The sequence below is a fragment of the Photinus pyralis genome, unplaced genomic scaffold (genome assembly GCF_008802855.1).
Source record: "Photinus pyralis isolate 1611_PpyrPB1 unplaced genomic scaffold, Ppyr1.3 Ppyr1.4_LG3b, whole genome shotgun sequence".
NCBI classification, from domain to species: domain Eukaryota; kingdom Metazoa; phylum Arthropoda; class Insecta; order Coleoptera; family Lampyridae; genus Photinus; species Photinus pyralis.
Window position 1 is genome coordinate 4,629,110 of NW_022170510.1, and position 15,325 is coordinate 4,644,434.

A 15,325-nucleotide genomic window follows, 5' to 3' on the forward strand; every position below is an offset into this window, starting at 1 on the left:
TACAATCGTTTATGAATTAATCATTCCCGCACGCAAACCGCATGCACAAAATGATCAATTCGCACACTAAAATTTGCATGTTTAATCCATAGCAACCATACAACTTGATTCTCATAATAAATTATCAGTTTCAAATCTTGACAAATCCTGTGAGAAAACTAAACTAATTAAAATAATTAGACGATCGTAGGAAAAACGTTGTTCCTAACATGCGCGCGAAGGTGATTCCGAACCTCAAGCAGGTACCAAAACTCGCGTTCGGTTCGGAATCACTAACTTCGCGCACTTGTTAGGAAAATAACTATATCTAAATATGTATGGCGTCTGGTTCAACTTTGAGAAGACTCAACAATTATTTAAGAAATAGTTCTTTCGAAAACCGACTAAATGGCTTAACTCTTCTAAACATTTATAGAAACATGACCCCTTCTGTGGAAAATATTTTAGAGAAATTCGCACAGAAACCTAGAAAATTAAAACTTAGTTTAACTTAATATTTTTAGTCATAAATAATTTCTTTTATGTTCTGTTTTGTTTTTTTTCGGACAAAGTGTAAGTGTAACTGTGTAATCTTTGGTTTTTTAAAAATATAATTTATGTTAACATTTTGGATTTACTAATTTCAATAACCCCCACCGAATTTGTTTTCTGGGTGCGCCACTGGTGGCTACTTTGTCCGTCCGTCCGTCCGCTCGTTTTGAGACGCTACTAGTTTTTTATGTTAAGAGCTATTGTTCCAGTTTTTTCGCTATTTGGTTCGTTATGGTGTCGAGTCTTGTACCAAGGAAGGAATTTTTTCTGTACCGCTTACAAAAAAAGTTATTGTAAAAAAAAACAAAAAAACCGTTTTTTACATGTTCCATAATTTTACACTTTTGCCGTTTATTAACGATCCTAGAGATCGTTTATAATTTTGCATTGCTGTCTGTCGTCTGCCTGTTGGTCTGTCCGTCTGTTCGTTTGTCTGTGCGTCCGTGTGAACGATAACTTTACTTAGAAATGTCCGATCGCTTTTACATCTCCGTTAGTTATGAACTGAATTGCATGAAATTCAATATGGGCATAGCCTTAGCCATATAATACGCAATGCCAAAAGTTGAGTCGAATCGATTCAAAATTCACATTGCCCTTTTCGCATCTCGACCATTTTTAAACCGAATTGCAAACTGTTTTAATTATAAAAGTATTTAAATGAAATATGATACATAGCCACTTGGAATAAAAGCAAATTTAACGCAAATTTCAAAATTTGGTTTTGCGCATGCGCAGTGCCAACTTTCTTATTTATGGAGGGATTTAAATGAAATTTGATACATAGCCACTTGGAATAAAAGCAAATTTAACGTCAGTTTCAAAATTTTATTTTGCCCATGCGCAGTGCCAACTTTTTTATCTATGGAAGCATTTAAGTGAAATTTGATACTTTGGCGCTTGGAACAAAGGAAAATCTAACATTAGTTTCAACATTTAGGTTTGCGCATGCGCAGTTCCAACTTTCTTATTTAGAAAAGCATTGAAATGAAACTCTTCTTATAAACTGAAATTGAAGTAGCCCGTCAAAAATGGATTGCACATGTGCAACGCTATCTTTCATATTTGTGGCCGGATTTTTACAATTTTAACAAAAGTTGCATCTTACAAATAGGAAATGAATGCAAGTGGAAATGCGCTTTATGTAAATCGTTTACGATTACTTTTTAACTTGTTTTGTTATTTCACGTTGAAACTTTCAATTTTTGGCGTTTCACGAATAAGAACCAAGCTTCCAAAAACCATTTATTCCATTTGTACAGAGTCTACAGACACCATGCATTTTTTGTTTTTTTAAAAGCTCATTTTTAGTAATAATAATTTTCTTTAAATACTAAGAGTTTTCCAAATCTTTTGTAGATTGGGAAAACTTAGATAGAAATTTTCTGCTTGACCCATACCACCACATAATACTTTCCTAGAAATGGTTCTGGATTCAACTCTAGCAAGATGCTTCGGGCTTCCCTAAATTTTCACCGCACTAACAATACCGACTTCTTAAGCGATTGTGCTCAAGGCCAAGAAATGAATGAACTCTTTATTCCACACAATTTTTCACTTATTACTAAGTACATCAGGTAACTAATTATAAAGCTTCTATTTCAAATATGGCAATTGCGAAATTTTTTTCTTATCATAGTAGATTTCCAGAAGCAAAACTATCAATCCAACAACATAACTTACACCCAGCATAACAAATAAAAGTATTAGGTGATTTATTTCTATTGTGAAAAGTGCCCGACTGTCCTCTTGGAGATCGCTTAAATCCTCTTCTTCGATGTACTGAAAAATTTTCTTTTCCCAATGTGCGGTAAATCCAGCAGCGGAAATCCATCCGACTAACTTTGAGAAATATCTGTGAAATGGAAAACCTTTCCTCATCAACATTTGTAACGGAAAAGTTGCTATACTATTCTCGAAGCAGTGCAGAAGTGAATTATGATCTTTGTCGACGTACAAGTTGGAAATGTACTTTAGGTATAAACGTGGGGTGCATGTTGCTGCAGTTTGTTCGTAAGCAGTGAAGTGTAGGCACTTATTTATATCCGTGCAATCTTTCCATTGACGCATCACATTGAGAGTAACCCAGTCTTTGTTGTTAAAAAATTGTTTATACGTAGGTAAACACCATAAGCTGAGGTTATTATTGAATAGCTCTTCAACCGTGTTAAGCTGATGCTCGTATTGCGGATGCGAGAAAACACTCATCAAAAATGTTTGGTAAGCTACATTGATGTGCAAAGTGAAAAAAATCCACACTAAGAACATGGCACGTAGAAAATTTGTTCGTGGTACAATCTTGATCGGTACATTAAGCATAGCGCCAAACATATTTTGGGCGCAACTTTGAAAGCTTTTGTATGAGGTGGATTCTCCAGGTCGGTATCTACTGAGCCTCCACATACAGATTGAGACTGCGAAGAAAGCGAAAATGACGCAAAGATAAGTTTCTGGTTGAATTACGTTGAAAAAGTACTTCCAAGATGGTATCAGCTTCGCTTTTGCGACACACCACTTTAGTGATTCTGGAATAGGATACGTCACCGCATCAAAGTAACGATTAGCTTCTTTTGATGCCGCGATAGCACCAATGCCTATGTCAGATTCTTCATTTTTCATGTGTAACATTAAACCTGTAGCGCTACCGTTTAAAAATATTTGGCCCCAATCTTGAATGTCCTCCGACGTAGTGTACACGACGCGAAAATGTGCGACTTCCGCCATTGTATTAACTAATAAAATTTCCAAACCATCCGAAAATCTATACTCGTCCACGACGTTTGGATCAGGGGGCAACACGTACGGTGGCCAAACGACTGTACGGATATAAATGGGGCACCCATTAAGATTGTGAGGTATTTTGTTTGAAAACCAACCATTTCCATTCGTCATCTTTCCAAAACGGCAACGATCTACGATGCGTAATTTACTAAAATTCTGCCCACAGTTACCGTCATCAAATGGGAACCACGAGTAAGTCTCAAAAACGGTTGTGTCATCCGCACTCGGAAGTAAAATAATGCCGTTGGCCACTTTATGAGCCCACAATTGTTCCACAAACTTTGAAGCTGCCACCATGTTATCCTCGAAGACAGTTACAGATACCACCATAAATTTTGCGTGAGGATTCCAGGAGGAATACTTTTCTAACTTCTGCAAACTATGGTTCAATTCGGTTATTTGTCTAACTTGCACGATATAGTTTTGAATATTTACTTGGTAACTTTCGTCTATGCGTTTGTTACTCGGTTTAATTACAATTAGAGGCCAATAGCACAAACTGAACAAAGTGTTAAACAAAAGTTGATTTAACATGACCGCGGATGGCTCATTCTCACCGACTTGTCTAATCGGTAACGATACCAATATAATTTCGCCAACGGGTATAAAAATTGTACCTGCTTTTGCGATGCACTGAGCTAGCGACAGACGAGTAGATAGTTCATCTGGAAGCGGTTGAAGAGAACACCACGTTTTTGATATCAGAAGTAAGACGAATAACAAGAAACCCAGCTGCATACTTGAAAATTAACTAAGTACACTACTGGTGTAGTACTCATATTAGAAACTTAAAAAATGATGGATGATTATAAGCAACGGACAACGATACTAATTAGGGGTATTGATGTAGAGATTAACTGCTGGAAGGTATTCATTATGGCTAATTATGTGAAATGATGGAAGAGATTAAAATACGTGAGGAACGTATTAACACCTTTGAATTATTGAGTGTTCTAAAGAGTGGAGGTAATTACAATATGCACTGAATCCAATTGATTTTTTCTAAGTTAATTAGTTGTCCTACTAAAAATATTCGTTACTTGTGAATGTTTGTCTTCACTTTTATCATATTTAGTGCTCCAAGTTCGAAATTTGCCTATTAAACGCAAAGTTTTGTGGAATAGTTTGGTTTTGGTTTTTTAAATTTTTATTTGTGGAGAAGTATCACAGACCTTGTTTTTGCAACCAGGCAAACATGGAGGAAAGAATTACAACAGCTCTTGTAGCAACAAGCCGTTAGCCTCGACGGGCTCCGGGAATATTTTTTGACCGGGCCCCTATAATTGAAATTTTTGTTGTCCATCACCCTTATCTTAAACTAGACATTTTCAATCTTGATTACTTAGATTTGAAAGGAGAACATTTGAATAATTTTCATACAGACACAGTCATTTTCATAATTTATTATTCAAATAACCAAATTACAATGAAACTCTGCGGATTTTCTTATTAGCAATCACTCGCTCAAAATAAATTTTTCTAGCAAATTGAGCTTCAAGAGCTAATGTACCGAGATTGATCTAACGATCTTGACCCATAGTCGATCTCAAACAGTTTTTTACCTAGCGAGCTTTCTGCTACTGTGCCGTAATTAGGAAATTTTGCTCAATGGTAGATATGGTTTTTTAAATCTTCTATAGAGATACATATGCATATGCAGATTTCTGTTAAAAAATACAATTCAGGTTTCAATTCAAAATCTCTTGTGGCCGGGCCCCCAGAATATGACCGGGCCTCGGGGCAAATGCCCCGGCTGACCCCCCTTCTCGGCGGCCCTGGCAACAACACATAAAAAACTTTCAGTAGTTGTTGTCTAGTAACAAAAATATGTTATAATAATAAATTAAATAAATATATAACTAGTTTTTTTTATAGAATAAGAGAAGAATCCATTCACAAAAGATCTTCAAGGGCCGAAAATGAAACTACCGCGTTCTATTTACTGGGCAGAGACTTCCAAAGTGCATTGAAAATGATGGGCAGCATTTTAAGCATCTAGGTCGTCATTTATAATCTTTTCTCGGCAAAATTTGACAGCTTTTCGGAATGTATTTTAAGAGAAACTAAATCATGTAGGCGGGTAATTTTTGGATTGAGGCACAGGTAAAGACCTCTTCCACAATCACATAATTTTTTTTATGTACTTTATCGAAAAAATAAAATTTTTGATTGACCTTCACCGTCATATATTTTTTAAAAATTTCAGAAGGCACTCCCCTAATTAAATTATACCTCTGGGGAGCCAAAGCTACAAATTTTCCACTGATATAAACAAAACCACACATTCCATAAGAAAATTTCAGAAAAAAACCAAGTGAAAACACCAATTTGTAAAAAAACTGTTCTTTTCCGAACCCATGTGTGCCATGATAAAACAAAAGATGTTCAAGGAGTGTAAAACGACGAAGGAGAATTAAACGGACGCCGGTTTTGGCGGAAGATCATGAATTGCAAGTTCTCAGGGCAGCTGTTGATAATCGCCATATTAGTGTGGGTGAAATTAGTACTCCCAGTAGTTATAAATTTATCCAACATCTTTTGAAACACGTGTGCATCTGGATGTGTTCTGCCAAGATATCTCCCAGCGTACTCTTGTGACGTCAACAAACAATTCCGGTAACAGTCTCCAAGAATAAACAACATATGAACCAATTCTGCTTGTGTTTGGAACCCAGAGGTATAATTTGTTTAGGGGGTACCATTTAAAATTTTTTTTAAATATGACATTTGGTGAAGGTCAATCAAACATTTTATTTTTTCAATCAAGTACCTAAAAAAATTATGTGATTGTGGAAGAGGTCTTAACCTGTGCCTCAATCCAAAAATTAGCCGCCTGTGCGATTTAGTGCGATTCCGAAAAACTGTCAAATTTTGATGAAAAAAGGTTATAACAGCGAAATTGTTAAAGTTAGGAGTATAACATGTTATATAAAAAATATGTACTTTTCAAGTACTCTCCAAACCAGTAATGAAATATGCGGTTTCATTTAAAAAAATGCAAGTTTGATACGCCACTGGAATACAGCACGCCCCTGGTAATAAAAAATATTTTAGAAACATGCCGATTGTGTTCTATACAATGATCAATGATTTTGCTCTAAAGACTTTTTTCGCTATCTTTTATGGTAAATGAGTTATGATCCAAGGGATCTTTGGTGCTACATCCTGAATACTATGATTTTTTGAAAAAATTAAATGAAATGATGTTATTTTTTTACACGATAAAATAGAGAATTAAATACTTGATATTTCAGTAACAATCCCAGATCTGTATCTTTTTTAAAACTGGAAGTATTGGTCAAAATAGATTAAGATATATGAATTTTTTTGTTTTATCGGCGGTTTTTTCACAGCATTAGTTATTATATTTCTGAAAAGAACATATAACTACACATAAGTAATTTATGCTAATCAAAATTTTAATGCATGTTAAACTAGAACTATTTTTAACACATTTGAACCCAAAATAAACGCATTTAAGTTTAAAGAACAAGAGATCCTTGGAAAAGAAAACAGTTGAATTAAAAATCAGTAATAAAATATGGGGTGTTCCATTTAAAAAAATGCCAAATCTGCCACTGGAATACTGCACGCTACTAGTGATCAAAAATATTTTAGAAACATGCTGGCGTTAATTGTGTAAAATTTTACTCTAAGACTTTTTTCAGTTTCCTTTATGGTAAAGAAGTTCTGATCCTAGGGATCTTAGGTACACCCTGTATAGTTAAATTTCAGTTAACGCTCTCTAGTGACGACCATAAAATTACCAAGTATAAAAACAAATAGACTGTTGGTAGGCCAAATAAAGCTTTCTTAAACGAGCCAAAGTTTGTTAAAGTCGGTTAAGCTAATCTTGAGGAATGAATATTTATTTTTTAAAAAAAGCATGAGCATTATTATCAGGTTTAAAACTCTCACACACACTCGAAAATAATTTCCAACAATTTCTCTTGGGCACTTTTATTACATAATTATTTACCCGAAAGCTCTACGCCTACTAGTTTCTGAAATATAGCCGTCGGCCATTCTTATTTGGCCACCCAGTACATTAGGTATAAAGAGCCAATATTAATGTAATTTAATATAAATATAAACAAATAAATAAATTTTATTCTACGTCACTTAGGAAGGGTGGTGGATACAGGCGCTTATTATTTTGAGGGCGTGCAGATAGCTAAAAACCTACCATTTTGATGTCAGTTTAAAGGTCAAATTTTGAAAAACTGTAATGGGCACAGACAACAGGGCCGTAGTCAGAGGCTCCAAGTGAGGGGGATGTATGCAATAAAAATGCCGACTTCCATAAAAATTCAAAATATAGACATTAAACGACGGCATTTTAATAAATACCAAAGTAATAATAATTATTATTATTTTATGATAATTGTCATTATACGGAGTGCTCTTTTTTCGCGGCTCATAATGGACATGGATTCTATTTTATAATTTATAAAACCGAATCGAAGTGGGACGTTTAGAAGACTTTTTCAGAGGAATTTGATGAATATGGCCAGAATGGCATAGAACTCTTTTTTTTGCTTTAGGGTCGCCAAATTTCATCTTATGATCTTTCATCAGAGTTATTTTTCTCTGACGTGCCATAGCTTTTAATTTATTACTTTGATTTTACCAAAATACCTTATTATTCAATTTTCACGACAGTGCCTTAGAAATTGCAGTCAAACTCATTTGCTTTGGTAGTTTACATTTACAATTAAAATAATTAATAAAAATGTCGTTTTAAATGTAGTAAAGGGTTCCTTTGGCAAGATTTTATTAGATATTATAATACTCGTAAGTTAAAAGTAGTAATCTATCCAAAACCTATTTTTGTCTAAAAGACACTCTCGTGACAATTGAATAATTAAATGTTATATTTAAAATGTAATATAGAAATCCATAGTAAATTCTTTATTAAAAAAAATCTACAAATACAATGTGACCCCTACGTTCAAAACAAATTCCTCTTATTAGAAAATAATGTCATAGTGTAAACCGCCCATTTCTCAAGTAGGTATACTCGTTTTTTTTAAATACAGAATTATTAAAACGTAAAATTTAGTTCTTTTTAATTATTGCGACTAAAAGAGTTATCCCACAAGTGGTTTCAATTATTGATTCGGATTTAAATTTAACTTTACCCCAATTTGACCAACATTAGTTTTTAACGTAAGAGATCCCATCGTCAGGCGCTAAAAATGACCACCCTGTATACTTATCTACCATCTATCCCTATCGCAACTTTTAGACCCATGCAAACATAACGGTTAGAAAAATTTGCGTCATTGAAAAATGAAAAGCATTTAGTACCTAAGTACCAAAATGAGTAGGCTGGTGGCTGGTGTAATATAATAATAATCATTATCTGGACTAAAGATCATATTTTGCAGAACTCAATGATATTAACTATACAGGCATACATTAGTATATTGTTTATAAAGTATTTAAACAATGACATCAGTAATAAAATAAGTATTGTGTGCACGCTCCGTCTACAAGATATTTACATGGGATGTTTGTAATGAAACTAAACTCGTTATTATAACAGGAAACGATAAAAATATTCTACAGTTCTCTGTGATACAATATGGCGAAAACATTTTCACAACCAAATTTCATTTAATTTGAATAGCGATTTGCCGAGTGCCGACTAACTGAAGTTTTGCCGACTATAGTCACGTGTTAGGGGGGGGGGCACCCCCCCATCAATCCGGCCCTGACAGACAAGACTATCACCAGTGCTTTGTAACATGAATTCCATCCAACCCTTTCTCACTTAACCATCGCTAGCTTGATTTTTTTTAAATAGAATAGAAAAACCTTGACAGGCTATTTATCCTACCTACCCAATTTTGTTTTGATTTTGAATCAGCAGTCATTTGACTTCGCATTTGACTATAACTGAATTTAGTGGATTGTCCAGAATTGATTCAGCAGCTAAAGTTTCATGTGCCTCGACAGCAATCCAGGAACAATATTACGTTTTTCTGTCCTAGAGTGAAATCATACACTTTATTAAGATTCCCAATACATTTCATATGGGGTCCGTTAACTTGGCCCCCCACTGATAGATTTGATAGTCGTATTATTTTAAAATGAATGCGCTCATATGCGCCACCGATAATAACTCTTGCGCCATTATCGGTTTTTAGAAATTCGAAAAAACATTGAGGGGGGGCAAGTGAACGTAGCGCCTCCCCCCAGTACGTATTTTGTCGCTTGTAACTAGGTCACCTGATACATTTGGGTATGCGCTCAATTGCGTCACTTGAATTAAAGCTAGCGCCATTACGGTTAAGCCATAAAATTTTGAATACGTTTTGAAAACGTTAAGTTAGCCCCCCCCCCCACTTTTTAAAAAAATTTTATGGCTTAACCGTAATGGCGCTAGCTTTAATTCAAGTGGCGCAATTGAGCGCATAACCAAATGTATCAGGTGACCTAGTTACAAGCGACAAAATACGTACTGGGGGGGCTACGTTCACTTGGCCCCCCCAAATGTTTTTTCGGATTTCTAAAAAACGATAATGGCGCAAGAGTTATTATCGGTGGCGCATATGAGCGCATTCATTTTAAAATAATACGACTATCAAATCTCTCAATGGGGGGGCCAACTGAACGGACCCTTCATATGTGTGACACATTTAATAAAATTTGTAATGAATGTGAAAATATTTACCTGTACGAACTGTATTCTTGAAATAGCGTCTAAATAATTCCTAATATCTTGGCGTTCTTTATTTTCAAATCATTTGTTTTTTTTTGTATTATTTGTTGCTGCTGAGTATTTTTTTTCTCTTTTTCTTTTATCACTTTTAGCGTTTATTGCTAATTTAGAATTAATAACTTTTCTGTATGTATTTTCACGTTCGTCCTGTAAATGGTTGTTCCTGTTGGGCAAATAAAGCATTATTATTATAATCACGAATTCCTTCATTTCAAGAGAAATCCAACAGGCCACCTAAAAAACCCATATCAATAAAAAAGGTAACATTCTAAATAATAGACACTCACTTGTAACAGTAGTGGCATCTCTTATGCGACAGCAAATGAGGCACCTAAAACAAACTTTTCCAAGGGAATTAATAATAAAAAATAAAGCAAACTAAACGTGAAAGTTAAATTTATTAAATGTACCAATACAATAACATGATCTGAATTATTTATAAAAAGGTTAAAACAACAAAACCGGGACTGTATTGAAACTTGACGACATACAAATACTGGTTATCGAACTTCATTTCTCTTATTAGAATGTGAGTCCGGCTTCGGAATATGTTGTGAATATCTTTTCAATGGAGTTGATGTAAGCGGCTGTTCTGATGTCGAGACCTAAGTTGAATTTCTGGGCAGTTTTCATGATGGCCTACAACGTACACGATACTTAATAAATGGGAGAGAAGGTAGAAGGTTATAAATAAAGGCAGAAAATCGTGAAAGTCTCGGGACTTTAATGATTTTCCGTCAAAAAGTACCTTTGCCGAACGTTCCATGGTGTAATCAAGACCGGAGTGTACGATATCCTTCTCAGATGCGCCCGAGATACGTTTTTGGAAAGCTTCAGATGGTGTCACTTGCACGTTGCTGAAGTCCTTGCCGAAGTGACGGACTAACGATTCTTGCACAGAAGCTATAAGGAATTTGAGCTAGACACAATCCAAACGTCAAGTGAATGCTTACCTAAAAGATGGTGGTTGGATTCGCGTTCATATTTAAAGGTAAGTCTGCCGTAAGAGACGTGGTTTAAGTTTTTCAACCATTCAAAGAATGAGACCGTCACACCACCTGCGTTTATGTACAAATCAGGAATGACCAGAATATTATTATCTATTAAAATTTTATCTGCAGCCGGGGTTGTTGGACCATTGGCAGCTTCGGCAATAATTTTTGCTTTAATTTTATGAGCATTCTCTTTGTTGATAACTTTCTCTACAGCAGCGGGCACTAAGATATCACAGGGCTCATACAGAAGACCTTCCCCTTGATATGCCTTAGCTCCAGGAAAACCATTAACTGTTCCTTTAGAAATGCGGTATTCTTCCAGTTCCTAGAAGAAGTTTACGGTGAAAAGCCATCACCAAAAATGAACTACCTTAGGATCAATGCCATTAGGATTAAATATGGAACCGTCATATTCAATTATTCCAATACATTTGCCTCCGGCACGGTGCAAGTATCGCATGGTGTGTAGACCTACATTACCGAAACCTTGTACAATGAAAGTTTTTCCCTTAATTCCCGTGTCGAGACCAATCATTTGCATGAAACTGGGTTCGTTGACGAAATTATTGAGACCGTGGAAAACTCCTCGTCCCGTCGCCGATACTCTTCCGTGAATGCCACCTTGATTAATGGGCTTTCCGGTGACACACGCATGCGCGTTAATGTCTTGGTAGCCGACGGTCTTCGAAAAAGTATCCGCAATCCACGACATTTCTCTTTCACCCGTTCCAACATCGGGTGCCGGTACATCAATTCCGGGTCCTAATAAACGTCTTACAAACAAAATCATCCACTAAATATATATACTAACCCATGAATCCCTTCTTTGCTAACTCGAGAGCGAACCGACGTGTAATTTTCTCCATTTCGTTATCGGAATACTCCTTGGGGTTGATTCTGATTCCCGCTTTACCACCACCGAATGGAACATCGACACAGGCGCATTTGAAGGTCATTAGTGCAGCTAAGGCTTTGACTTCATCACGATTTACATCCATGGAGTAACGGATACCTAAAATATAATAAAAACAAACTTAACTTATTTCGTAAAATTCATGTATTTAGGTATTTTACACATACGTTTTAACAGTGCCACCTGCGTTTTTAGTGGAGATTCTATTATCAATACCGATTTAATGGATGTACCCAGATATAGCTTCCAGCATAACAGAGCTCAACACCCCAATTTTAAATGGCACTAGGTCCAGTTTGTCATTTGCGGACTTTATAGAACGGTTTCATTCAAAAATTCAAAAATACAGATAAAAACATGACCCAATTGAACAGATGGGCAAACAGAGAGACAACCAAAGGTACGAATTCCAGGAGGATTTGTTAGGTCTTTAAAAATTGAATCAGGTTCTAAATAAATAATAAATATTCTTATCACGCAGTAAAGTAGAGAATATTCCTAAAAGGCTCATTCGCTAATTGATATTTTTTTTTAATATCACCCTGTACAGGGTGGTCCCCTTTCTTATGGAAGCACCCTTCATTTTAAGAGATAGGAAAAAGTGAACATAGGTGTCGATTTCTTTAATGTCCCATAACATTCTTATTATTAAAATCTATCTTAAAGCACTTTTTTATGTAGAATCCATCGCGATACAGTTTTTATACAGGGTGTTTCCTTTTTCTCATACGACCCTAAACTAGGTATATTTTGGTTTGTTTTTATGTGTTTAAAAACTATTTTTAACTAATAGGTAAACATTTTCACATAACCAAGAAATTGTCATTTTAAACAATCCTGCCATGTTTTGTTCGCCATGGAAACCTAGATGTCCGCAATAAAAATATTTTACTGTATAAAATGCAATATTGCAATTATTATTTAATATAAATATAGCAAATGATACGTTTAGGAAATCTCTTTTCAAAAACTCCCAAATATATAGGGTGGTCCATATGAAGAAATGTAGTTTAGGGTCGTAAGAACCGAATACCCTGTATAAAAACACGTCCGTGAAGTTAGCACCGCCCATTGTTCATATTAATATTATTTGTATGCACATCGTTTGTTTACGTTTGTTTAACTATGTATTTTCATCGTTTGTTTGCATTTCCGTATGTCTTTTTTAAAAATTCCAAATGGGCGAACTAACTTCACGGTGGCTGACCCAAAATCATAATGTTGTTAAGTTTGCAAGTCATTTGTTTATCGTCTGTGGGCGCGTAAACTTTACTGTCATTATATTATTTTTCATCACGATATGCATCTTTTTACAAAATGTTAAATGGAAAATTCACTTTATGGTGGTGCAGCTAAAATTCGCTTATGAACCACTCTACAATTGTAGCAGTAACATACATGCAATGATTAGGTAAACGTAAAAGGCTCTAATAAATTAATCACTGTTCCTCAAAGAATTCTCTAATTTTCATATTAAAATGTACGATGGTACTTAGAACTGCCCACCGTTTTAATACAATGCGATAAAAAATGAGTTGCTGTCGAGTCACCTTTGGAATTTTTGTTTGCATAGGAAATTGTACCACAGATTTAAATAGTATATTTAAATCTGTGATTGTACTTAACTTGAACTTCCAAAGGAGACTCAACAGCAACTCATCATGGATCGAGTGTTCTAAAAAACCGCTGGAGCGACGCGCGTTCTAATTGTATGAAAAAAGCTCAGATCGACCCGGAATTTTCTTATAGAACGTGGCCTGTAGAATCCATAATTTCAAACAGTTCCAAGATTGGCCTACTAGTTCAAAAGTTACAGCCCTTTGAATTTTCTTTCGAAATTGGTTTCTAGTCTATAACTTTTGATTGAGAAGTCTGATCGAAAAAGTACGAATTGTTTTGGATTCTACGCACCAAAATTAATAAGAAAAAGTGTTTTCCCGAGAAATTTTGGTGTGGTCGATTTTTGGTAAAAAGGGAAGGTTTATACACTGCCTTTTTTTGAGGCCCGAAAAAAAATTTGTCTCAGATCGACCCGGAAAAAAAATTTCTTATAGAACGTGGCCTGTAGAATCCATAATTTCAACGCGAGACCGCTTGTGAGTTCCGAACACTCCTAAAAGTGCTCGAGCGCTTGGGAAAAGTGCTCGTGCGCGGAAAAAAAGCTCAAGAACGGAAAAAGCGCTCGGGAGCAGAAAAAACTTTTGAGAGCGGAAAAAACGTTCGGGAGCGGAAAAAACTATTACTATTTCAATCTGTGGTACAATTTCCCATGTAAACAAAAATTCCAAAGGTGACTCGACAGCAACTCATTTTTTATCGCATTGTATTAAAACGGTAGGCAGTTCTAAGTACCATCGTACATTTTAATATGAAAATTAGAGAATTGTTTGAAGAACAGTGACTAATTTATTAGAGCCTTTTACGTTTACCTAATCACCGCATGCATGCTACTGCTACAATTGTAGAGTTCATAAGCGAATTGTCGCTGCACCACCATAAAGTTAATTTTCCATTTAACATTTTTTTAAAAAGATGCATATCGTGATGAAAAATAATATAATGACAGTAAAGTTTACGCGCCCACAGACCATAAACAAATGACTTGCAAACTTAACAACATTATGATTTTGGGCCAGCCACCGTGAAGTTAGTTCGCTCATTTGGAATTTTTAAAAAAGACATACGGAAATGCAAACAAACGATGAAAATAGTTAAACAAACGATGTGCATACAAATAATATTAATATGAACAATGGGCGGTGCCAACTTCACGGACGTTATAAAAACTGGGTATCGCGATTGATTCTACATAAAGTGCCATAAGAAAGATTTTGCCAAAATCAATTATTTTTAATAAGAGTTATGGAGCTCGACTAAATTCGAGAAACGCCCCCTAGCGGCCAAAAGATTAGAGATTTCGTTTTCTGTTTGCACCAGCATCAGCCAGTTATTTTCTCTTTAAAATTGAGCTCTAGACACCTAGGTCCATTTTTTTCTATCTTTTAAAATAGTAAGGGAATTTCCATAAGGAAGTATCCAATTTGGACCACCCTCTACAGTACACATTTTTCGTTTTTTGTTTGTTTAATACGCAAATGACACCTAATTACTTTAAAAGGTATCTAAAATACAATTTAATTCAAATTTTGTCACTGATACCAACTCATTTAAGAAGCTCATATAGACTACTGGTGTCCCGTAAATTAAAGGTAGACATTCAATAAGAAAAAAAAGAAGTTTTATATAAAATTGTAAAAAGTGTTACGGCACCATAATTATCATGAAGTGACAGTACTAATTATAGTGTATAATCCTAAAAGTTTACCAAAATACGTCACACAAAGTTTATCTTACACAAATTAGGGTCACATTTCCAAA

General features: G+C 35.2%; 2 protein-coding genes across 2 annotated transcripts; both read right to left on the reverse strand.

Moving 5' to 3' along the window:
• Positions 1-2,067: 2,067 nt before the first annotated feature.
• Positions 2,068-5,251, reverse strand: LOC116167457. The gene has a single exon (XM_031482820.1). The coding sequence runs from the start codon at positions 4,048-4,050 to the stop codon at positions 2,128-2,130; it is 1,923 nt and encodes a 640-aa protein (XP_031338680.1). The 5' UTR covers positions 4,051-5,251; the 3' UTR covers positions 2,068-2,127.
• Positions 5,252-10,418: 5,167 nt separating this feature from the next.
• Positions 10,419-12,046, reverse strand: LOC116166973 (glutamate dehydrogenase, mitochondrial; the record flags this gene model as incomplete). The annotated part of the gene is given in 5 exon segments (XM_031482199.1): positions 10,419-10,678; positions 10,788-10,942; positions 10,993-11,359; positions 11,405-11,796; positions 11,846-12,046. Coding segments are annotated over 5 exon segments (1,232 nt in total), but the record flags the coding sequence as incomplete, so codon positions are not given.
• Positions 12,047-15,325: the final 3,279 nt, after the last annotated feature.

Excerpts from the sequence above, each read along its gene's own strand:
- LOC116167457 (XM_031482820.1), bottom strand. The coding sequence starts at position 4,050 with ATGCAGCTGGGTTTCTTGTTATTCGTCTTACTTCTGATATCAAAAACG.